This window comes from Harpia harpyja, chromosome W, assembly GCF_026419915.1.
Source record: "Harpia harpyja isolate bHarHar1 chromosome W, bHarHar1 primary haplotype, whole genome shotgun sequence".
NCBI lineage: Eukaryota > Metazoa > Chordata > Aves > Accipitriformes > Accipitridae > Harpia > Harpia harpyja.
The window spans coordinates 12,948,612-12,974,799 of NC_068968.1; the positions used below are offsets into that span (position 1 = coordinate 12,948,612).

Consider the following 26,188-nt stretch of genomic DNA (forward strand, 5'->3'; position numbering starts at 1 on the left):
GTGTTTGAGCATTTTCTTTTTAATCAATTGCTGATATTTTTAGGCTGTTTCTCCTTAGTTTCTCCAGTATGTTACATTCATGTCACAGACCTTTCCTCTTCTGTAGTGTTACACCATCCTGAAACTGTGTAGTGTATATAACGTTGCAATATAATGGTGTGGTTCCTGTCAGTGAGTGTTTTAATATCACCACGGTATAAGTCCTTTCAGTGGCTATAAAAATGCTGTAAAATTGGCTTTCTAAGAGCTGTGGCTTTGTACCAGAGCACAGTGGATCCCTGTGTATTGTAATGAAATGGAAGTATCTTTCTTCCTAATGTCTTGGCAGCTCAAAGTTAAAATGAGGATTATACTGTCTAACTACAACTGCTTGTATAATAAGCAGATTAACACTGTTAATTCCCCTCAGGGAAATGTTCTGCTGCTGCTCTAGATGTCCTGGCTAATGTATTTCGTGATGAACTTCTGCCACACATCTTGCCCCTTTTGAAGGAATTGCTCTTCCATCCCGAATGGGTAGTTAAAGAATCTGGTATCCTTGTTCTTGGAGCAATTGCTGAAGGTAAGGCAACAGTGCATATCAGGTTGCTGAATTTTTGATTGGTTCTAAAGCAGCTCTGTGATTCCTTCTAGGTGAATTTACTTGTGCAAACAAGTATATGTCCTTAGCTGATTTGGTTTTAGTGATTAATCTCTACATCTACTAGTTGGTGACTGCAGTTATTTGTTTAATTTTTCATTTTCAAATCTATGCATGTTTCAGAGGCTAAATAACTTAGATAATTTCTTTTATTCCTCCCTTTCTTAACTCTGCAGCATATATTTATTGGTCTCTCATTAAGTACTACCTTGATTTGATACAACAGGAATATTTAATAAATTTGAGCCTTACATTTCATTCAGTGTTTTCAGAAATGGAGAAGACCGGTCCTGTGACTTCAGTGCCCTGAGCTGCTTTTTGTGGATGGTTCTCTGATTTAAATGTGATAACTTCCATTTCTTTGTATTTACTCACAGGCTTGGCTTTCTGCCTGTGTTTCCAGCATCTCTGTCCATTTTGCAAACTGAAGGAATATGTTTGGGTCCATGCCTGGATTATCTATCTTTTCCTACAGTGCCCAGTGAACATACTTTTTCTTTGTTGCTAGAAAACTTTTTTGCTGGTTTTGATTTTAAGTCAAGCAAGGTAAAAGTTAGTACTTCTGGCAAATCTCAGTGTATTCCTGCCCTTGCTGACTTAAAGTGTGTAGCTCTTATTGCTGGTCAGTATTTGTGTGATATTAGGAGAAAACAAGAAGAAAATTAAATTTCTTAAGTAATCCTTTTTAATGATAGGTTGATTTATTATCAAGGCCTAATCTTTCTCTATTTGTTGTCTTGGTCACTCTGAGTAGACTGGCATAAGACTTCCAAGCTTTATAAACTAATTTTATTTGGATGTTCTTGCTATACTCCATTTAATAAAGCAGAATTTCTGGGGATTGGGGAAGCACCACAGTAGAAATGAATGTAAATTTGATTGGGAATTTTAATTATTGTTTATGGTGAGGTTTCTTTTTGGGAATTAACATAAATTAGGTAGACTTGCTTTGTATATTGGTAAAATGTATTGCTACATGATAGAGGATGAAAATATGTCCCTTCTAGGAAATAACAAAAAGTTCTATTATGTTTTCTAATTCTCATACTGTAATAGCTATATTTTTCCTTCTAGGCTGCATGCAGGGTATGATTCCATATCTTCCTGAGCTGATACCTCACCTTATTCAGTGCCTCTCTAATAAAAAGGCTCTTGTGCGCTCCATTACATGCTGGACTCTTAGTCGCTATGCACACTGGGTAGTTAGTCAACCCCCAGACACATACTTGAAGCCATTAATGACTGAATTGCTAAAGCGTATTCTGGATAGCAACAAGAGAGTACAAGAAGCTGCCTGCAGGTGAGCCAAAGCTTAAAAAAAAAAGCACTATCCATGACACTGCTTTTTCATGGGAAACTATTTTAATGCCTTTATTGATGAATGCATGTCTCCATTTCTAGCTCTTAATGTATTTTATTTTTTTTTCCTTTTAAATTGGAGTAGGTTCAGCTTCTGAAGTAGTCACAAATTACTCCAAGTTGTAATACAAATTATCTGTTTTCATTTTATTTCTCTTGTCCATCTTGTCCAGTTTGTTTTCAGAATATATGAATCACCAAACTAAAATCTATTGCAGTAAAAGAAATGATCTGTATGTGACACCTGCTTATTTTCAATATTTGAAGTTTCATTGACCTGAAATCTGGCTTTTATATGCCTATGAACAAGGTCAATACTGATGACAAAGGAAAACTATCCTATCATTGCATTAGTGATGTTGTTTTTATTTAGCTCAGGATTACCAAAACACTTGGGTTACAGTTATTTCAAGGGGTATTCCCTTTCTCTTGAAAGGAGATCCTTGGAGGTAAGATTCTCTTCTCCTTGTCTGCTGATGTTAAAAAAAAAAAAAAAAAAATTAATGGACACACTATTAATGGAATGGATACACCTCTTGTGCAGGAAACTCAGCAAATAAAGCTTTTACACGTCAGTTATTGTGGGGCAGGAGTGTACGCAGCAGACTGCCAAGAAAGTTTCTTCATAAAGCAGAATTAGATCTGTAACATGTATACATAACAGGTTTTACAGGAATATTTTTAAATTTTGCTCATCACAATGTAAGAGCTGAATCTTTGTGCTCAAAATAGATTGAGTTTGTCTCAGTAATACCATTTTGAAAATATACCTTGGATGAATTTGAGGACTAAATACAGTTCTATGTTTAAACAGAAATGGGTAGTATAGGGTGTTTTGGGGTGGTCTTGTTTTGTTTTTTCCAAAATACTGACTGACCTGTTTGGGGTGGGTTTTTTGTCATTCAGTGCCTTTGCTACTCTAGAAGAGGAGGCTTGTACAGAGCTTGTTCCTTATCTTGCGTATATACTTGACACTTTGGTCTTCGCATTTAGTAAATACCAGCATAAAAACCTGCTCATTCTTTATGATGCTATAGGAACTCTAGCAGATTCTGTAGGACATCATCTAAATAAACCAGTGAGTATACCTTATGTTCTGTAGAAGCACTTGTCATATATTGAAAAACTGGTTCAGTGGTTTTTGTAGTGTGCTTTACATGTTATAAAACAGAAATGCTGACCTCTCTGTGTAGGCTTCAATAATAATAAATATTTACATGTAAAATACATAGACTGCATGTAATTTTCCCACTACACAAATATTCTCCATTTTGAATAAACAATTGTGTGTGTGGTGGCTTGTGAAATGTGCTTCTCATTATCGTGACATTTTTCCTCATTCTCAGAATTTTTCAGCTCAGAGGAGATATATATATCAATACAGATATGAAATGGGACTTTAAAGAAATTGGTGGAATGTGTACACTAATTTCTAATGACTTATTTTTTTATATTTTTTTTTTAACCACTTTCAGTATAGCTAAGCTGCTCTGTGTGTCTTTCCAATGTATTGGAGCACATAATCATTAGAAATTGCTTTATCAGAGAGTGGGCAGAGGTGCATTTTATATATAAAAACAGAATCCTTTGGACAAAGCACAGATAACACACAGGCAAATATAGTGGGGTTTTTTGTAGTATACATATGTTCATTAATAGGATATGCATACATGTCACATGCATCTTATGATGGCTATTGGAATTTGCTTTATTTCTCTATAGTGCTTCACATGGCATAGACACACTAGAATAAAACAATTTGGATTGTTGCCATGGCATTTTACTTGCTGTCCAAGACTCCACACCATCAAAGGACATCTTTTCCAATATCTCTCTGGCCCTGGCCAGCTTGACATTTGACAACACCAGGAGGAAGCTAAATGGGAGCTCCTGGTGATAGTGGGACTTTCTTCAGTCACTTAGAATATTGTATCTTTGGACATAGCATTAGCTGGCAGCATCTGTTGGCTCTTTGGATACTTTCTGGGAGCAACAGTACTACAGGGATGCCTTGCTTTTAATGTCCTTGTGACTGTGACAGCAGTGGCAGGGAAGATGCAACATCTTTATACAGAATCGGTAAGTGCACCCTTCTAGAGGGATAGAAAATTACTTTCTTCATGGATGGGTAGTTGCTTGAGGAAGAGGTTTCAGGAACTTGGGGGAATAGGGTTGTAGCATCAGGGCAATGGGAGATGGTTGAGAAAAGCAGGTGGCAGATACACAGCCAGATTGCATTGCTGGTAAAAACATTTTCTGTAGGTCCTGAGACAATCCTGTAGATTTGTAACAACCCAGGCAGCTATTAAAAGTTGCTAGACTGAAGCCAAACCTGGAGGAAAAGATTCGTTCTACAAAGGTACTTATGTGCCTCAGCAAAAAATCTTAAGACATAAATTGTAAATTCTAATATTAAACTACTTCTACGTATTGCAACAATGATTGAATTACAGTATATCAATTTTCTTTTGCTGAAAAAGTAGAATATATCAATTCTTAATATATCAATTTTCTAGCATTGAAATAAACTAGTATGCAATGAAGTGTTTCAGTAGCTGATGCATTTTAATCCTAAACAGGAATATATTCAGATGCTAATGCCTCCATTAATCCAGAAGTGGAACATGTTGAAGGATGAAGATAAAGATCTCTTCCCTTTATTAGAGGTAAATGTTAAAATTTGAATATGTTTTATCAACTTCTTTTAGGAATTACCCCTTTTACTAAAGATGCTACTACTAGGAAGTGTGACTATAAAAGCTGACAGTGTTAGGTATTTCCCATTATGGAGAAAATATGACTAGTGAGAAAATCTTGCAACTGAGGAAATGTCATTAGGTTTAGCAGAAATCTTTTAGGTTTGGGGTTTTTTTTCCTGCCATTCCTGAGTGTTTTCTTTGGGATTATTTTTTTTTTAAGTTGTTCCATCCCCCTATTGTTCTTGTTTTCTCTCTCTCCTTGCTCTCCCTTCATCCCTCCATTAAAACTATTATCAGACAGGCTGAAGGTATAAACCATACCATGTAGTCTATTCTCTGTACTTTCCAAGTGTGAAGCAGGAAAATGCTTCTAGAGGAATTAGTTTCGTAACTTGTGGGTAATGTTAGGGCTTGTACATGGTCAGGATACTGAAGTTTAGTGTAAGTGCTAGCTGAATTATAGTAACTGTCTTCATATGAACTTTCTTGGTCACCTCTAAGAAGATGCTGCTTCTGAGAAATTTTCTCAACTGACATACGTAGGAGAGAGTAACAATTAGCTGACAGTTGCCTTGGCTCAGCTAATTGGTGCTGCCTTTCTAGGCTGTTTTTACTTAATCAGCTATTTGTGGGTATACTTAAAATGCTTTTAATTTACCTCTCCCAAGTAAAAGGTACTTCGGGGAGGTGAGGAAAGTTAGTGTGTCTCTTGCTCTTTTTTTTTTTTTTTTTTTTTTTTTTTATTCCAGTGCCTGTCGTCAGTTGCTACTGCCTTGCAATCTGGTTTTCTTCCATACTGTGAACCTGTGTACCAGCGTTGTGTAAATCTGGTGCAGAAGACTCTTGCACAAGCTATGGTATTTTTCTATTGCTATTCCAATCTTTTCAGAATATCTCCTTAAACCAATGTATTAACTACGTAAAGTTATGGGTTTGCAGGGAGATTTGTAGTATTAACCATTGAATATTTAAATGAAGCTGCAGTTCTGAAACTAATTGTTTGTTTGTTTTGTTTTTACTTTTATGCATACCCCTGAGAAAATCTAATGCTCATTTTGAAAATGCATACTTATTTGTTGCAGTTGCACAATGCTCAGCCAGACCAATATGAGGCTCCAGATAAAGATTTCATGATTGTGGCTCTTGATTTACTCAGTGGTTTAGCTGAAGGACTTGGAGGCAACATTGAACAGCTAGTGGCTCGCAGCAATATCCTGACGCTAATGTACCAATGCATGCAGGTGAGATGAGTAACCTGTTTAATCCAAGGATTTTCTTTCTTAAGAGAATTGGAAACACTTCTAGAATTGTCAGGTTTTTTTTCTTCCTCTCTTTAGGATAAAATGCCCGAGGTACGGCAGAGTTCTTTTGCATTGTTAGGTGATCTGACAAAGGCGTGTTTTCAGCATGTTAAGCCTTGTATCGGTATGTTTCTTTTACATATTAAATAATTAACATGTTTCACAAACTGATAAGAGGCTGGTTTAGCTGCTATTCCCTTTTCTGTGGCTTGCCTTGTCATGGTGGTGTAAGTTTTCATTTTCCTTTATCAGTAAGGGTCTGTAGTCTTTTCTCCTTTGAACTGTGTGTTTAAGACATGTTGTTCTTTTTGTAGACAGTGCAAAAGTTCATTTTGCTGCTTGATTTTTATAATGTAACATGCTTCCTGTTGTGCTGGAATACAGCAAAACAGATGTACTTAGACTTCAATTAGAACAGTTGCTTTCTTTGATAAATTCTTGAATTTGTAGTGGTTTTGTTCTACTAGAATCTATTGTTACATATAATTTATATATATTGAAATTAGAAAACTTGGCTAGAGGGTAGGTTTTGGGTTTGGTTTGGTTTGGTTTTAATTTCAGTAGGGAAGTAGCATCAGTTATACACTTCCACAATATTCACTGTCTCTTCCCTCAGATACTCTTGAGATACACTTAACTTGACAAATGAATGCTTGGATAGGCTTGGAATTTAAAATTTATTTGGCAGTTGTTATAATCTATCTTTGTGACTAATGTTTTATTAAAATTTAATCAAGGCTGTGATTTGTCTTCTAGGCTTCGTTGTTAACTGGGGTTTTTTTTGGGGGGTGGTGGTGTGTTTGGTGGGGTTTTGTTTTGTTTTTGTTGTTGGGGGGGTGGTTTTGGTTTGGGTTTCTTTGGGGTGGTTTGTAGGGGTTTTGTGGGGTTTTGTTTTTGTTTTGTTTTTTTAGCACAGCTGAATACATAGCTATCCAGGTGTGTTTTTTCTTCCCCCACCCCTGGGAAGGGGAGAAAAAAGGTTTCTAAAGTAAAGCCTATTAGAAATATTTTTAAATCATAGTTTGAAAAGATTTGCGTTGATCTGCTTAGGTTGTAAAATCCAGGTTAATCTGATATATAGCAGAAATACAACTCTTGTTAATTCAGGTGTAATGCTTTACAAGAATTTAAATATGCTTGCACGATTTTTTTAAAAACTTCCCCCCCCCCCCATGATCTTACAGTAATGGGACAAGATGATTGTATTCTGTGATGAGATTTTAAAATATTGTTCTTTCTAGCTGATTTCATGCCCATTTTGGGAACCAACCTAAACCCTGAATTCATTTCTGTGTGTAACAATGCCACCTGGGCAATTGGAGAAATCTCCATCCAGATGGGTAAGATTTTTAAATTTTTTTTTTTCTTTGAATCTTTGCACATTTAGAATGGTTTGCCTGGTTTGGTTTCTTTTTTATTATTTTTAGTGATATTTTCATGTTAAAATTTAAATTAAATTTGATATTCTTGTCCTTGACAGTAACTTCAATATACCAGATCTAAATAGATTATGTATATTAATGGTCATTTTCTTCTGAATGTTTCTTTTTGGCTGTTTCAGGTATAGAGATGCAGCCTTATATTCCAATGGTGTTGCACCAGCTTGTAGAAATAATTAACAGACCCAACACACCAAAGACATTGTTAGAGAACACAGGTACCCAAAAACTGAGCCATTCATGGTGAAGGGAATTAGAGATTTTTTTTTTTTTTAATGATTTAAAAAATTGCATAGAACTTATTTTATTGCTATGTATTTGGCTTTTATAAGCAAAACCAACTCTGTTTTGCAGAAGCTCTTACAAGTCTCAGTCTTGCAGCAAAACATCTATCATATATCTAGATTATTAAAGTTATTGCTTTCTCACCTTTATAACATTTTATATTTATTTATCATCTATTTAAGTATTCTTCCAATTTTATTTATGTATACAATATGACAAATGTATGCAATAACACTTAAAGACTTAGTGGCTTTACACTGATTTTAATAAATGCATGTCCTTACACGTGTACTGTATATAGATGTCTAGTGTTAGAAACGAATGTAATTGACATATATAAAACAAATAATGAACTCTTTGAATTTACAAAAAATGCACTTTTTTTTTTAAGATTAATTTGTAGTAATATGCACAAAAATCTAGATCTGTGATGGCAGTTTTACCACAACATAACTGAAATTATGTATAACTTCTATTATCTGGTCACTTAATAACAAATTTCTGAAAAGAAGTCTAACAGTGACATACACATTTTTATGTTCTGGCCAGCAGCTTTGCTTTCCAAATTGGGAGCAGTCCCCAAATGCCTTATTGAATTGGAATTTCTGAGACTTGTTTCTTTTGCATTTATAGAGGGCATGTTCTGGTATGAAGAGCACCTTCCATACTTCAGCAAAGCTTTATTAATAATTTAACAGGTTTCTGGTTTACTATTTTACTAATTGAGAATCTCTTGACTTTTTTCTGTTTGAAAACTGTCTTGTAAGAAAAATGATAGTTTAGTCATTATATTTGACATAATTGAAAATTATGCAAATTCAGTGCTACAGTTACTTTTTTTTTTTTTGAGCTAAGTATGAGATAAATTGGAGAGAGATTTCTTTCAATGCATATTTTCCCTCCAGTATTCTCTACACCCCACCCCCTCGTTTAGTATGGAAGGTGAACTTGAAGGAAAAATTGCCTAGTTGTCTGGCATATTATAGGTACTGCTTTTTGAAAAGATAATTTTGGACCAAATAACTACTTGTCATGAAATACACCATGGAATAGTATAGCAATATAAATTTTCTTTCCCCCTGCCCCAACCCCCTTTGTCTGCACTGATGGATGTGTAATACCGTAACTGAGAAGCATCCAGTACTTAAGTTTGCTTCCATCATTGCTAGAGAATTTTTTGAAGCATCCAAACACTGACTTTTTTTTCTTAGTATCTTAATAGTCACTTTAAATGTGTATGCATAACTGCAAATAAATGTTGAGTGTGGTGTACTTTTAAGTTTGTTGTGGGATATTGTGCTGCATGCCATTGGTACGTGCAAGAGTATTACTGTTTTCTGCTTTAGGTTGTTATGTAATGAGCTATGAAAATACTTCTCCTATGGAAACATATGAGACCACCTTAAGTAAAAGTAGTTGCATAGAAAATAATGAGTACATGCCAAAAAGTTAAGCTTTGACAGAAATTACTGTTCCTTGTACAGACTGTAGCTGTGAGAACTTACAGATAAACCTTAAAAGTGTATTTTCATTTGAAAGTAGCACTTCAAATGCAGTTTTATAAGTTAGATCTGCCAAAAATTTGAGACACTGTGTACTGAAATTGAGTAATGTCTGGACAAAATAGTACATTACCAGTGAGCCACAGCTTTTATGGAATGAGTGTGTTTCAAACTGCTAGTATATCCTACACTAAACTTTTATTGAAGAAAGCATCATCTGCTTTATTGCATGTTTCATGAAACTGTTCACAAATGCCTGTTAATTAGTGTTGCATAGTATGTCCCTTGAACATAGGTTTCCTTTCTCTGCTTCATATAAATCTGCTGGATTTTAGTATTATTCATGTATTTTGCTTCAAGTAATCCTGATACATTATTCCCCACCTTCTCCTTTTTCTAAAGATTAATCTTTCGTGAGTTGAGCAAACACCATTAAAACACGTTTGCATGATGATATTTTCTTCAGTCTGTCCCTCAGAACAAAGGACCACGCTACCTAATAATCCAAAGAAGCAGTTTTGCTTTTCATGTGTCCTTATGCTTTTGTATCAGAAGTCAGATTCTTATACAACTTTTATGAGGAAGCCTTTTCTGAACAGGAGAAATATTGGGATTAAAGAATTAATTTTCTGCAGTCAGTTGCTGTGAGTTAGCAACCACTTTAAATTCTCTACAAGATTATGAAGAAAACAAATATTTGGTGCCCTTTGAGAAGTGTTTAATCTATTTAGCGTTTACTAGATAGACCACAATATATTCAATGTAAAAGTATTTATAAATGTATTTTTACTGATAGATAGTAGGCCTATTAAAATCTTGAATTCAAAATATTGAAAAAATAAAATGTTTAGGACTACTTGATACTAAAACTGAAAATGGTTAATTCCTTTCTGTCAAGAGTATCCATAATAGTACTTTTTATTAAAAACTTTGAAGTGTATGATAGGTAAATTTACTGTAAGAGATGATTCTGAAGAGGGCAGAATGACTGCTTACATCAGAAAGCCTTTGGATTTTAAATTGTGTTTTTTGGTGTTCTCTCATTTTCTTTAATTTTTCTTTTACCCTGGAGAGTATACCATATATGTTGCTGCCTCTTATTTAGGGGGTGGTAATAAACAGCACTGGTGAAATCTTATGTTTACTATCATACACAGATTCTGTTGGCTTCTGTTTCTGAGTTATTTGTTGTTTTTTCTTTATTTTTTCTCCTCCCCCCTCATTTGCTCATGTCTTGGTTGGCGTTTGGTGGTGTATAACCGTGATTGCATTACCTTAGCAATAACAATTGGTCGTCTTGGTTACGTTTGTCCTCAAGAGGTGGCCCCCATGCTACAGCAGTTTATAAGACCCTGGTGTGTATTATTCAATCTTTTTTTTTAATTCATTTTTCTTCACTCTCTTTCTTTCTTCTATCTCACTTTTAGATATATTTTCAGTTGGTTACAAAATCTCAATCCTTAATCATTGCCAACCATGTGACTAATCTTGTCCTATCAGGTTTGTGAGTTTTTAGTAGCACCGTCATGTATTCTTTATGTTGTGGCTAACGACTAATTTATGCATGGGATAAGATTGTCACATGCTTGCGTGTTAAAGCTACTACGAAAGAACATTTTAAAATCCACCAGAATGATAATACAATGCATGCAAATACTGTAAAATTTAAACAGTACATTACTTAAAATTCAGTCTGAGGCTTGAATTTCTGTAAGGAATATGTTTCTAGACTTGTTATGTATAAAATAGCTTGCTTGCTGCTGTAAAAGTTAAATAACTGTTCTGTAAGTGGTATCTGACATAATTCATACTGTGATAGTATTATATGTTCCGCTTCTAATAATGATAGTTTCTATAAATATTTCATATACATGTTTCTTTTTTATTTAATGGAATACAGGTCACACTTTCTAACTGTATATAGTGCAACAGGAAAGCAAGATTCTGGAGATGATACCTAATGGGAATATACTAGTAAAGACTGTGTGCAACAAGTATCTTTCTGAGTGTTCAAAATAATGTTTCAGATAACGTTGTCAGTGTGACTTATTCCATCAAATACTGTCATCTAGTTCTGACTTGATTGAATGAAAAAGTAATAGAATTAGCTAAGTTTTGCTCTCCAACTTACTAGGTGCACCTCTCTGCGAAACATAAGAGACAATGAGGAAAAGGATTCAGCATTCCGTGGGATATGTACCATGATCTCAGTCAACCCCAGTGGAGTAGTCCAAGTAAGATACATAAATAGATAATAAATTTTTTTTCTTTACTCATGTGAAATTTAGTGAAAGCTGTATGTGGAGTATGAAAAAGTTTAGCTTGATGTTGATTCCCTGTAGTACACGCTGTAGCTGCTTTTTTGACGTCAAGGAGGCCAAAATGTTTATATTTCAAATTATACATATCATGATGTCCTGGTTTCAGCTGGGATAGAGTTAATTGTCTTCCTAGTAGCTGGTATAGTGCTATGTTTTTGAGTTAGGTATGAGAAGAATGTTGATAACACTGATGTTTTCAGTTGTTGCTAAGTAATGTTTAGTCTAAAGTCAAGGATTTTTCAGCTTCTCATGCCCAGCCAGCAAGAAGGCTGGAGGGGCACAAGAAGTTGGCACAGGACACAGCCAGGGCAGCTGACCCAAAGTGGCCAACAGGGTATTCCATACCATGTGACGTCCCATCTAGTATATAAACTGGGGGGAGTGGGGGTGGGGGGGATTGCTGCTCGGGGACAAACTGGGCATCAATCGGCAGGTGGTGAGCAATTGCACTGTGCATCATTTGTACATTCCAATCCTTTTATTATTGCTGTTGTCATTTTATTAGTGTTATCATTATTAGTTTCTTCTTTTCTGTTCTATTAAACCGTTCTTATCTCAACCCATGAGTTTTACTTCTTTTCCCGATTTTCTTCCCCATCCCACTGGGTGGGGGGGAGTGAGTGAGCGGCTGCATGGTGCTTAGTTGCTGGCTGGGGTTAAACCACGACACATGATACTTCAGGATTTCTGCTTCAGTAATTATCACTTATGGAAAGGAAAGGACAATATTGTTAAATTCATTTTTTGACTTTTACTTACAAAGAATATGTAAATAATGAACTTTTTATTAACTGTAGTTTGATACTTCTGTCAGTCTTTTTTATGTTGAGGATATGTATGAAAATACAAGGCAGAAGTTGACATACTAAAACCTGCTTTTCAGATGCAATCTAGGCTTTTAAAAAAAGAAACAGAACAAAAACAATAACCACCCCTTCATTCTTAAAACTTGGGTAGGGAAGATTCTGTTTCAGCTTTGGATATATTGCCTAAATAGTTAATATGACAAGGAAGATGCATCTCTAAAATAAATGGTACATCTCAAGAATAGAATATGACTTGTTCTTTAGTCTCTTCAGCTCCAAAGTAAAACTGTACCAATGTAATATTTTCTAAGAGGAAAATGAAGGTGAATTTCCCCTCTCCTCTACCTGGAATCCTTCTCCCTGAAACACAAGAATTGAGCCTCTATCTTGTTTTGAATTTTTCAGTTCATTTCACTTATCCCTTATTTTGTACTTAGCATTTCCCTCTTCTGCTGTCCATTTGTTCTTCAACACAGCTTAAAGGGAGGGAGTAATTAAGGACTCTTCATTATCCCAGCTCTCCTCCTATGTAGTTGTTATCCTCAGTTCCTATCCAAAAACATGTGCATTATCAACTTAATCATGAAGACTGATGTTTTAATGGTGTAGTAGGAGGTAACGCATAACAGCAGATGAACTAAACATTGGGATTTTGGGGTGGCTTTATTTTTGAACCTGTATGATAAACATTCTGTCTATCGCAGAAACAACTTCTGGCTCTGCTTAAAGAAATACAGCAGCTTTTTTCCCAACTGGAAATACATGAGAATGAGTTGCGAGTGTGGTCTTGAGTTTGTCCATTGTTATTAAGATGATTGGTTCTCAAACTCGGTATGTGTACTGAAATAATTAGACAAGTGTGGTGCGGGAGGGGAGGAGGTGTTTGTTTGGTTGTGTCATGGTTTAACCCCAGCCGGTAACTAAGCACCACACAGCCGCTCACTCACCCCCCCCACCCAGTGGGATGGGGGAGAAAATCGGAAGGAAAAAGTTATAAACTTGTGGGTTGAGATAAGAACAGTTTAATAGAACAGAAAGGAAGAAACTAATAATGGTAATAATAACAGTAATAAAATAACAATAATAATAATAAAAGGATTGGAATTTACAAAAAAACAAGTGATGCACAATTCAACTGCTCACCACCCGCCGACCGACACCCAGTTAGTTCCTGAGCAGCGATCCCCCCCAGTCCAACTCCCCCCAGTTTATATACTGGGCATGACATCACGTGGTATGGAATATCCCTTTGGCCACTTTGGGTCAGCCGCCCTGGCTGTGTCCTGTGCCAACTTCTTGTGCCCCTCCAGCCTTCTTGCTGGCTGGGCATGAGAAGCTGAAAAATCCTTGACTTTAGACTATACACTACTTAGCACCAACTGAAAACATCAGTGTTATCAACATTCTTCTCATACTGGATCCAAAACATAACACTATACCAGCTACTAGGAAGACAATTAACTCTATCCCAGCCGAAACCAGGACAGCTTGGTTTTGGTTTTTTAACTGTGGTTTTATTTAATCAAAAACCTGATTAAACAAAGCTATTCCTACACTCAGCTATTTCTGTTTTCATACACTTAAGCATACAATAACTTACCATTATTGTCTGAATTAACTGGAAAATAAGGACATAAAACCAAAAGCAGTTGTGAATTAGGATCAAATACCCTGCATAGTTCAAAGAATGAACATCAAGCATTGTTTTCAGACCTATAAATTGAAGTTTCTAACCTATGTGATTGTTTAATCTTATAGGACTTTATTTTTTTTTGTGATGCTGTTGCATCGTGGATTAGCCCAAAAGATGATCTCCGAGACATGTTCTGTAAGGTAACGTTTCTAGTATGACAGTATGTCTGAACTGTGGTTGTTTTGGATCCTCTGTTTCTTTCTTGCTTTCTATTTCCACTATTAGCACTTATTGTATTTGTGGTCATGAAGGCTTTCTTGCAAAGTCATAAAATCTGAAGTTTTTTTACCTATATTTTCTTACATGCTTTCAAGTTCTTTTTTACAGTGTTGAAAAGCTCACTTGAGATCTTATTTGAAAGGATAATCATCCTCAAAAAGCTTTTCATAATGTCCAACCTACTATGTTTTGACTGCATTTGGAAGAACAGGGGTTTTTATACCACGTATAAGACACTTTTTTGGGTTTTTTTTTCTTTTCTTTTCTAGAAAATGAGATCTGTGTGGTTCAAGACTTCCCCTCCCCCCCAAAATGCCTCTTTTTTTTTTTTTTTTTTTTTGAGAAATATCTAGAAAATTGCAAATGAAAAATCCTCCAGTGGTATCCTGATCTGTTTATCTTGCTTCAGCTGAAAATAAGTTTTTGGGATTGCTTAACCCTCCTCAGAATCCCTCTTGGATAAGCAAGTCTTCAAGAAACTAATGTACAGTGACAGTCAAGAATGCATCCCTAGACAAAGTGTCAACAGAATTTAAGCGAAAGGACTGTTTGCCTTTTGGAAAATAAACAAGGAAAAAAAAAAAAAAAAAAGAAACCACCCAGAAAGTAATATATTGTGTTTTGGCACTAGTGTCATAAGTTAAAAACCAGAACAAAATAAACTTATTTCAGTTTCATGAACAGATGCTGGTACTGTTCAGTAGTGCGGCTCCCCTCATACGTTGTAAAGTGAAATCTCTGTTTTTAGGAAGGATGTATGTCAAAAGTTAATGGTCCTCTTAAAGCTAAAACGAACCATATTTCTAAGTACATACTTGGATCGTGGGTCAGTATTGGCGCTTTCTCTTCGAGTAATGCCAAGTATGCATATCAGAACAGAAGCTAGAACTTTTGAATTCTGTCTTGAAGGAACAAAGACAAAAATCTCGCTGTCCTAGTTAGGGGAGACCAGTTATCTAAGAGGCTTTAAAGGAACATCAGGGTCAGGAAATGCATGGCTGTGAGTATTCTAGCATCAGCAGAAGGAAACAGGAAATACAAGCTTAAAAGAATAGTCCAGGATGCTGTCTGTGATGATTGTCCAAAGCAGTTTCAGTACATGTTTCTGTCCTGGTCCTTCAGCATTCAATACTTGCTTCAATAAGCTACGCTCCTCTTTTTCAGATTCTTTCCAGGATATCCATGTGGGATCTAATGCATTCAAACTAGACACAATGTTTCTTGGTTACTTGGCATAAGGACATCCTTGCTTTTTAAAGTGTATTCATTTGTGCTTTTTGCCATGCAAGAAAGGAGACAAAGCTTTCTTCAAGTGATGGCATGCAAATTTTTTAGATTACTTCCTCACTGGAGTGAGTTTTTATGCTAGCTGAATACATGATTACTGTAGTCCAGTTACATGTTTTTTCAGCAATAATTGTGCCTTTTAGGAACAATGGAAAAAAACTTTTTGTAGTCCCATGAGGTCTTTCTCTTGCTAGTGGATTGTCCAGTGTTTGGTTTTTGGGGTGGGTGGGTTGGTTGGTTGGTTTGTTGTTTTTGAAGCACTAGAGCTGAGAGAGAAAATACCCCTTCCAAGAGCACAGGTAGATGAGCTGCCAGTGTTGAGATCTGATACGTACCCTAAGAATTGTATCACATTTTATAAAAGCAAGATATCTGAAGACTGTAGCTGAAGCTCACTTGCTAAAACTGTACTGAAAGATTATTTTCAAAAAGTGTTCTTTTTGTTGTACCTGAACATTCTTAGATTTTTTCGGTAGTTTCTTGGCAGCTGGGTAATCAGACTCTTTGGGTTAGGAAAGAGAGGTGAATCTGCCTGTGGAAGGTCTCTTTCAGGGAGAAAAAGCAGTAAATTAACTGGTGACACTGTAATGTTGTTATTGCTACGTGCTGTTTAAGAACAGCTCTCCTTAAGAAAGTTGTGTTGAGGGTGAACTCAGTACCATGAGCTTTAACTTTGACATTGCCTTTTTTGTGAGGATGTTTTCATGACAGACTGTTCCACAATTCAGTATCCTTGAGTTTAAAACAGAAAAACAAACAAAAACTTCAGAGACTCTCTGTGTTATTTTCTATTAGGAGGAGCCATTTCATCTGCTTTTGTTCTTTTGTATGTTTGCCTTTTAACCTGCTGTTTTCAAGCTAAAATACTAAGACCTTTTTGGCAGTATCATTCAATTTTTGTAGTTTTCAGTTAATTTGTTACATTGGAGGGTCCAGACCTGAAACATGTAGTTTTTTTGTTTGTTTGGGGTTTTTTCCCCTCTTATGCTGGCTTTTGACTGCTGTGGATCCCTGTTCTTTCAAACACAAAAGATTTTATTTAATAGCTTCCTTTTTAGTAATAGTTGTCTATAGGTTCCATGGAAAAAACGCATTTGCTAGAAATTGACAGGCATTCATTCTGTCAAATGCTGGTGGTGGTTCTGGCTCAGCTTTCCTCCCAGAACATATTACACATTTAAAAAAATAAATGTGAATACAGTAATCTTAACATATAAACTGTGTCAATTGAAAAAATGTTTAGCATTCTGAACTGGCCTAACTCTAGGTTGTAAGTCACCATAATCATTAAAAATACATACACACATATATGTATACTTATATAGAATATATATTTATATTTTTTATACTAATTGGTGTGGGTAGCTATATTCTATATGTCACACAACTGATTTTTTTTTTCTTTTAAGACAGACATTACTAGACTTCCTTCGTTTCTTAGTAACATTTAAATATTAAACTGGGGAATTCAAATGGACAGATGCACAATCCAGGAGTTTGTGGCTTACTGCATATGTTGCTACTAAATAATGATCATGTATCTGCTGTTTAATGATTATCTTGACTTCCCCCCTCTCATTTGTAGATTCTTCATGGATTTAAAAATCAAGTTGGGGATGAGAATTGGAGGCGTTTCTCTGACCAGTTTCCTCTTCCCTTAAAAGAGCGCCTTGCAGCTTACTATGGAGTTTAACCTTATGTGCTGTAGCTGCAGTCCCATAATTAGAGGTAAGCACATGAATCTTCCTTGCTAAACAGAGCTGTATAACAGACTTCCTCCCTGTTTACATTATATGAAACATAATTAATTCACTAGACTAAAATTTTTCAGATACGCTGGAACAGATATCTTTCCTTCATATAAGAATAAAAAAAAAAAGATAGTGTACCTAAATGGTGGTAGCTGTAGCAAAAGCAGTTGTCTGAGACTGTTCTTTCATTTTTACAGAGAGAGAGAAAGAGAGTGAGTGTACAGTATGCACAGTAGCGTATCAAGATAAGGTTGGAAGTGTAGGTGTAACAAAGTGCCTGTTCAGGTTTAATAAGCAAAATGATGATTATAATCCTCAAGCCATCGTACTAAAGTCATAGGCTCCCTTATGTCTTATGAATTAGTAGATGGCAGATGTGGTCTAAGCAGGAATATTTCCCTAGGATAGGAAAGCAAGTTTGTTAAGACACTTTAGCCATGAGAAGTCAAATACATTCCTAACCACATACTAGATGATCTTTGCGCTGAATAAAGGATGTTATGCTAATCTGTAACTCTGCTGACTGTAGAGCTTGATGTTTTGGGGAGGCTGATGTGTTTATTATTGCCATGTTCTACTTTATGCACCAATTCAGAATTGTTACAGTTCTGTCCGGAGAAGGATTCAACTTCAGCAAAGAACAGTGACTGTGCATTCTAGAATACTTGTATTCTTATACAACCTTGCTTTGTATGCTGTTTGTGCACACTGTATAAAGCAAAGTTCCCGCGTGTAAAGTAGTGTGATACTGCGAAGAGATTATTATACTATCCAAAAAAGAGGGCAAATTAAGCTTATTCATTCAAACTTTATATAAATTTGATACTTGCTCTAGAATTTTTGTACTGAAATTATGGGAGTGAATCATGCAATTCTGTTTTATTGTTGAATGGACAACTGTTTAAAAGTCAGCCTAAGATTTGTCAGTCAGTGACATAAGAAATTGTTTGAATTACATTTTTGATCTGAACAATGGATTAAAAATAAACCAGTTTCAAACATTCACTTATTTATAAATGAGGGCATTTTAATCCTGAAATAAGTGGGTTTTTTCATCCTAATGAAGAGGAATCCAAAGTGATAAAATTGTCAATTATCCTCAGTTTGTACTGAGGAGACACTGTGTCTATCTTGTTTAATCCACCTAAAAGTGAAATTGTTAGGTCAGTAGAAGGTATGTTTAATGTTCTTTCTCAATGTCATAACTACCTCATGATCTTATACTAAAAAGGCAAAAGCTTGTTAGAATATACAGTACTGCTTTTATCTTAAATCTAAGCTTAGCCACAATAGTGGAACTGTCAGTGTAGCTTTAAAGTATACGTTGTTGTTTCATGAATAATTTATCTGGTATAAATGAGCTCTTTTCTCAAACAGACTTGAAAGGGAAAATCTAGGCATAAATTCATTTTTAAGTTAAAGGTTGGCACCTTGTTGCGTTAAAGGGAAAAGAAGTTTGGCAGAAAATAAACCCCCTTGCATTCCAGCTTGTCCTCAGATATCAGAAGGGCTGGGGGCAGCTAGGCTTAGATTCTGAGTGATGCCCAGTTCAGCACTATAAGTTCAGTCGCATTCAATATATTGAACTGTCATGATTATGGATGCACTAATAGCGCACTGTACTTTCAATTTAGTTGCATTCAACAAACTATCACGGCCGGACTTAAGGAGTTTGGTCGCGTTCAACGAACTATCACAGCTAGATTTTAATGAATGGTACAGTTTATTAAAGCAACAGGAGTACAGGTTCTTTTGGATTGCTGGTGATAAATACACTGTCTGCAAAGCATGTGCAAATAATAATACAGTTGACTACAAGCACACTAAATTATGGAAAAACTCTATAGAGATTTCTAAATTTCCCAGGGAAGCACTCAGTATAATCGAGGGTTCAAATCTTACCCAATAGGCATCCCTATGGGGGGGAAGAGAGGTTCAGCCCATCGACTGATCCCAGAAGTCAGCGATGTCCTCCCAACTTGTCTATGATGGTGTCTTCCCCAGCATTCCTCCTCCCTTAAGCCCTTTTATACTATTTTCTTATTTTTAGGTGGAGCTTGAGTGACTCTAGTCATACATACCTTTATTATGATTGGTGTAAAATCTCCTCACTTTACTTTTAAAGGTATATGCTAGAGAAAAATCAGAGCGCATGCTCAGTGAGGGGTGGTCGCAGCTTGGAGGCAGGTAGCTTTTGGGATGGAGGTGTGTTTTGGTATTATAATGAGATTATAATGAGCAAAGTTCACCCAGAGGACATGATTTAGCGTGTCACTACTCCAGAACTGTGCACTTATGATATAAATCAGAAGTAGGGCAGTAGTGTTGACAGAACCCCCATTGTTTCACCTCCTCGCTTCAGTGGATTCAATGCAGGGACCTTCCATTCTTGTTCCAGTAGTTCCAGTTCCCCATCCCTGCAGTGATATCACAGAGCCTGGCCGTGGTGTCTCCACTCCACTCCACCCTCCGTGTTGTTTCTCAGAGTCAGCATACCAAGCTCCCCTGGTGTTGCTAACATCTAAGGTTGCAGGTTATGTTGCTTAGGGAATTATTATGGAACAGATTTCTTGTATATCCACCGCATTCCACCCTGGAGGTTTACCTTCCCTTAAGAGGGGGGGACACATATCAATAAGTCACCTCCAACAATTATTCCACACACCTACCACTTAAAAAAGGAAAAAAAGCTCTTTGTTTATGCACTGATCTGTCAGTTAAGGTTCAAGGTAAGATTTAACTATACCTCTATCTTTTCTTTTACAGGTCCTTCAGTCTGGGAGACTATGAGGGAGCCTCTGCACCCAGGGAAAATGTTACCCTTTACTGGGGGGAAGGGTAAACCAGTAGGGAATACAGTACAATCCCAACCCTACTGGGAGGGGTGGGAGGGAGGTGTTGCCATCACTGTATTAAGTCGATGTTTGGAAATGTTTTAACATCTGGAGCCTTTGTGGGTGGAAATCTGTCTCCTATTACAACTCTGCACTGGATGTGAAGAAGGAAAAAAAAAATCTATTAACAAAAAAACACATTCTGGACTATTGTGGGGAATTGTACCAAAATAAGAACCATATAATTGAACCATAGGGATACATAAAGAGGAAAACTATTTTGTGCACAATAAAGGAAACCTAAGAATGGGGGGTACAAACAGTAAAAGGCTTTCTTTTTTCTTTTATGTGGGTTTTTTTTTTAAGTAAGGGTTTTCTACATTATTTCATCCTGCTTTTGATGGGATTCCTAGGTAATTTGCATGTTAAATTAAGTTAGTACAGTTAAAATGCAGCTTGTGTCTGTATTAGGAGCAGGCACTTGCAGTGTACAATATAGAAACCCCATCGTAAATTAATAAAAGTTAACTTGGACAAAATGAAGCAACCTGCAAGCTGCCAAATGAGTCACTCCTTTTGTATTTGGGGTAAGGGGAGGGACACTTCAAAGGAAAGATTGACATTTTAAAAAAATGAAAGTAGCGGATATGATTTGGTTATTGTACTTAATTAGGTTTAATTTCTAGAGTAAGGCATTATTCCTAACGTGCAGTTTAAGGTTCAGGCATGCATTCTTGGCTCATAGTGATCAGAAGTAATTTAAATTAGTGGGAAAGTAGCATGCTTGCATCACATAGAGTGAAATTGGTATACATTTACCTATGTTGCGCCAGTCTTGTGTTGCAGTTTACCAATTCAATATAGCCCTGCATTTAAAATTCCTTTTCTGAGATTCTGTGGATCTTATTTTTATTAAGAATATAGATATAAAGTACTGTAGTTAACAATTAGGCCTTGAAATACCTTTTTAGGATCTGTTAAGATTAAGATTGATATTGTATTGTGTGTAACCTGCACAATGTGGAAAGCTGATATAACTGTGCAAAATATTTGCCTCTGTGCTGTCAGTGTGATGTGCTTTCTGCATGGTTATATACTAGTGGTTTTTAGCACAATCTCTAAAAATGAGTTACATGGTAAGACCTGTTAAAGGCTGCGTAAATGTTAGTTGGCACGTAAAGACAATTGTAGAAGTTGATGAAATGATTGCTATATTTGTGTTTATTCCCACTCAACGTATTACCTTTTATGCTTTCTTTTTGTTCACAGCATGATCTTAGAAATGTTTAAGTTAATGGATGTAATGCAGGGTATCTACATTGTATCGGCGCATGTTGGTGGCCCTTTGTGATGTAGTTAAATGCACAAGGGTGCAAGTTTAAAGCTAGAGTGAAAGTTGGTTTGGATCCTCTTCATTTCATTTGTTTAGCTTTTCTGTTGATGGTTTTTTGTTGGTTTTTTTTTTTTCTCTCTACTTACATGTATTCCTGTGAATAAATCCTTGTTAAGTTAACCCTTTACTTTTCTTTCCATGTGTATTTTCTTATGTAGTGTGAATGTGAAATCCTAACTGGTACACTTGATCTTGTGTTCATCTGAAAGTGGCAAGTCATTATTAATTTAGATTGCCTAAAGAATATCCCATGATGATAAAGGAAAATGGAGAGATTTTTATCTCTGCTGGTCAGAGGTGAAGTCACACCTTTCCATTTTTCAAGTGCTGCATAATTAACCTGCAAAACAAAACTAAGCCATAACAGTGTTTTTATAGATTTAGTTTCTCACCTTTGCATTGCAAAATTGGATATTGGATAACAGTTTGGGGTTTTTTTTGATGTCTTGTGGTTTGTTTGTGGCGCTCTTGGTTTCTGTTTGGTTGGGGTTTTTGTGTTTTGGTGTGGTTTTTTTTTTTAAGAACTTGTTGTTCTTTGCATGGTTCTGTTCTTTGAATGTTAAATGATTTAGCCATTGCACTGAAGTTTGAGCTGTATGAGTGTGGAATTATAAATGCTGTTTAAAGAGTTTGGGGGGTTTGTTTTATGCATGATAGCATGCACATTTTAAATGTGTCCCATTCCCCCCCCCCTCCTTTTTTTGGCTTTGCAAATTTGAATGGATTATGCCTGAAGAATAGTTTGGACATATACTGTATGAAGTACATTCAGTAATGCTAGTACATAGTATTTATTCAATTTGGTCAAAATCGCATGTGATAACTTGCTTTCAAATTACATTGCTTTGGTAGCAAATACAAAATTCCTTCCTAACTAATAATGCTGAAGTAAATCAGTAGTAGTTTCAGTCACTAAAAACACTTTAAAACCAAAGTCTGGAAGAAGAAGAAGAAAAGAAAACTTTAAAATTTAGCAAGGTAGGATATTATTTTAGACGCAAAGTTGCTTTAATTTTTTGGGTGTGTTTGAACATCAGAGCAATGACATTAAAAAAATTGTAGACTAGAAAACCTACCCAAATAATGCTGTAGCATTACAGCTAGAATCTGAGTTTAACTAAACTTTTTAAATTTCAGAAAGCCCCTTTAACCAAATAAAACCATTCCACCTCAGATTAGTTTAGGATGCCACTTTTGTACATAGTATTTTAATAGGTATTTGTACAGATGTGAACAGATCTGGTATAACAGCAAGGAAAATAATTAAGGCAGAAATAAACAGTACTGACAAAATAGTCTTTTTGTATCAGTAAGTTCTCTCATGGTATATTTTAAAACAAATAAACCATATTCCTAATGCATAATATAGTGCAGAGATTTGCAGAAGCCATTTAGGGTTTAATCTGAGGTAAGAAAAGTTCTGAATTGGTATTCACAGTTATAATTCAATTATTGCATCATGGGATATACAAAAAGCATTTTAATTCTTGTGGTGTAGTCTTGACAGTTCTTGAACATTGACTGAATGTTTATACTGGTAGAATTGTGAGTTTATTACATTCCAGTGTTTCTGCCTCTTGGCATGCTAAAAGTACGGCTTCATTTGCTCCTTACATGCTGAATAAAGTGCTGTTAGTCTGCTAAACTACAGAAATAGCCGCTGCTAAGTAATGGTGTAGATTTTCTACTTAAATATTTTTGTTGTAGGAACCTCAGGAGGTCAGTGTTTACTGTTTTTATATATGCCTTTTTCCTGTTTTGAGTTTCCCTTTTTGAAGGATTCAGAGAGTGAAGAAAAGCTGCTGATCAACCTAAGTTGGTAACAGAAAGGGTATTTAAAATCCTTATAAAAGGCATCTTTTTGGCAGTTCTAAATTGCTGTTAAATTAGAAGTTCAATACTAAATTTTTTTCATTACACATTCGGGAAACAGCTCTTTTCGTTTAGGAAAAAAGATTAGAATAGTTCATCATTTTAAGCAGTGCAAGCAAAAATAATCAATTTTGTAAATTTTTTCCAAAGCTTGATTATTTTCTAAATAGATGAATATGCGTATATTTAAATTGTAATAAGCTAATTCTTATGCTTTAGTTTATTGCTCCTTAAAGCTTGTACTCAAAAGATCAGTTTTGGAAGAATGGGTTTAAAATTTATAATTGTTATAATTTTAAAAAGTTATGAAGTAGCATAAATTTTGTAACTAACAATATTGATACACTGTTTTTTGGTTGGGTTTTTTTTTTTTTTAGGACTTCTATGTTAGCATCAATCTTAATTACTTAAACTGCATATATTGTATAATAGTAAAATGTATATTTTAAAGCTTCAAGTGGCTTTCCTCAAGTGAAACTCATTGCTACTTAGAAATATTCAAATATTAGCTTTATCTCAGGTGAATACTCTTGTACCCTTTTTGTTCAGAACACATGCTTATAAAAATGTGTCTTAATTATATCAGTTTATGTATTTTGTATTAGGCAGCTCCTCTGTCTTAAACTTACTTTAATTTAACCTTCTACTGTTGGACAATAATGACTTTTGCTTCACCTATTTTATTCATATTGAATGTATTAACAGATAAAGGTGCAAAAACATTCTTCCCTTGAGGAGAATGCATCCATATTCAAACAACTGAAATATTTCTTGAAAAATGCTTTAAATGTAACATTGTATTGGAAATATTTTGTTTCAGATTTTGTCAAGGAAAGAAGTTGCAACTTAACACTGATTGCTTCAGTACTATCTCTTTCATGAGGATAAATGCATAAAGCTTCTATATAGGCTCTAAAGAGTAACTTTTAATCTTAGATAAAGGTTAAGCTCTACAGTGAAATGACTGCTGTAAATTGCAAAACATCCTGCAGTTATTTCAGATAGATGCTGATGTAGTTTGCATACATATTTGTGATATATTATGTATTTCCAATAACCTCATCTTGAGTAAATAAAGCTTGATCAGTAGCTGTGTATTTCACTCACCTATGCATTCGCCAGAATTACTTGCATCCATCAGTCTACTAAGTATTTTTCTCCAATAGAAACTTTTTTTTGTCTGCCGCTGATGCTTGCTCTTTGCACTTAATGGTTGGAGCAAGCCAGTTTTAGATAGTTAAAATGGGAAACTCTGAGGTGAGTACTCTTGTTGCTTGCCTTGTAGAGTATGTTCTGCTAAAATAATGATACTTACTTGAATGTATTTATGTGAGGGTGTGGTGTTACAGTATACTTTTTAAGTAAGCCAAATCCACATCTCAAAGAATTCAGTGCTTATAGTATAGTATCCCTTCTCTATAGGCTGGCTCTATTGTGCTACTTTTGCCTTAGGTATCTAATTCCTTACTTTGAGTGAGCAACAAAACTGAGAAGGCCTGGGTGATTTTTGTGGGGACAGTGATTAGAAAAAAAGATGGGTATAAGCAGGTTTATTTGGCTGTTGAAATCTCCAGTGTAATACTATCTTTTTTCATGGGAAGAGATAGGTAGCTATGTATCTCTGACTTACTAATACTAAACACTTCTAAAATTTTTAATTGGATGCAGTATATAAAATAGTTTAAAAAGAAAGATGACTGATCTTTCTGCTGACAACTTAGGTTGTATGAGTTTTGTTTGAAAGCTTTGAAACTGATGTTTCTGTATCTGCCACAATGTTGGAATGTTTCCTTCAAACATATCCTCCTGCAACCTCTCAAACTGTACTAAATTGAGTGACATTTCTTGAAGTCTGCCTATTTGCTAACAGAACTTCATTTTAAATAGAATATGGTTTTAATTTTTTATAAGCTGCTGAATTTTAAAGAGTTTTTGGGGCCACCAAATATTTTGGATCATGCAGAGAATATATATTGTACTGTAGTAATTTTGTATTTACATTTGTACGATGTGACATAATAGATGTGAATGTTAATCACTGCTTGACTATGTTAATAAAGTTGTTTAAATATAAATGTTGCATTCCAATTTTTAATGAAAGATGAAAATTTCATGTTCAGTTTGTGTTTTGCCTGACAGTAGGGCACTCTTGGTTCACACATGTAAGTTCTGGAGTCTCTTGAATAAGGAGGATTTTAATTTTATCTGAACAAAAATTATCTTTGGATAAATTAAGGTCAGTTCAGTTTAGATGTTTTATGCTGGTTGGGGGCAGATAAATTTAGACATAGGAGGTTTACCTGAACTGAAATTAATGTTTGTTGGGTGATACTGGTAACTGCTCTACTACTGAGAAATGTTACATTGACTGTATTTTTGTTTGAAACAGCTGATGCTTGCTAAGTCTGACCAAACGGGGGGGGGGGGGGGGGGGGGGTGGCGTGGTAGGTGGTGGATCATTTTCATTACTTGTGTTTATCAATAATCTGAATAAAAATAGGAGTAAACTAAAAATAAATGAAAATTATTCAAGACCTTGAACCAAATCTTGCAGTGGTCTTAGTCTGATTTTATCTAGCTTTTATGGGTTGATAATACAAACTGTTTAAAAGTCTGTTCTTCAACTTATATAACTTCCTGATACAGGAGTCTCTAAAATGGAAGTATGAAACTAACAGTAGTAGCTCTCTGGACAAAATCCACCCATGTCAATTTGAATGTTTTATGTTCACTTCCAATATTTAACAGTTGGTCAATAACATATAGACAATCTAGACAATTACATAT

At 35.4% G+C, this 26,188-nt stretch overlaps 1 protein-coding gene across 3 annotated transcripts in view; it reads left to right on the plus strand.

Annotated features, from left to right (window-relative positions):
* Positions 1–23,981, plus strand: part of TNPO1 (transportin 1) — a 102,042-nt gene extending 78,061 nt beyond the window's left edge. For 2 of the 3 annotated variants that reach the window (XM_052775402.1, XM_052775401.1), the window contains 14 exons: positions 410–562; positions 1,715–1,940; positions 2,906–3,077; positions 4,579–4,665; positions 5,448–5,555; positions 5,781–5,939; positions 6,036–6,123; positions 7,241–7,339; positions 7,561–7,656; positions 10,505–10,580; positions 11,360–11,459; positions 14,111–14,185; positions 17,137–17,279; positions 20,069–23,981. In XM_052775402.1, the coding sequence (XP_052631362.1) occupies positions 410–562; positions 1,715–1,940; positions 2,906–3,077; positions 4,579–4,665; positions 5,448–5,555; positions 5,781–5,939; positions 6,036–6,123; positions 7,241–7,339; positions 7,561–7,656; positions 10,505–10,580; positions 11,360–11,459; positions 14,111–14,185; positions 17,137–17,244 (1,547 nt within the window). In that variant the 3' untranslated portion in view covers positions 17,245–17,279; positions 20,069–23,981. Of the gene's footprint in view, positions 1–409; positions 563–1,714; positions 1,941–2,905; positions 3,078–4,578; positions 4,666–5,447; positions 5,556–5,780; positions 5,940–6,035; positions 6,124–7,240; positions 7,340–7,560; positions 7,657–10,504; positions 10,581–11,359; positions 11,460–14,110; positions 14,186–17,136; positions 17,280–20,068 lie in introns of those variants that run through there. The other variant, XR_008233284.1, reaches the window with a different exon arrangement.
* The last annotated feature ends 2,207 nt before the right edge of the window (positions 23,982–26,188 follow it).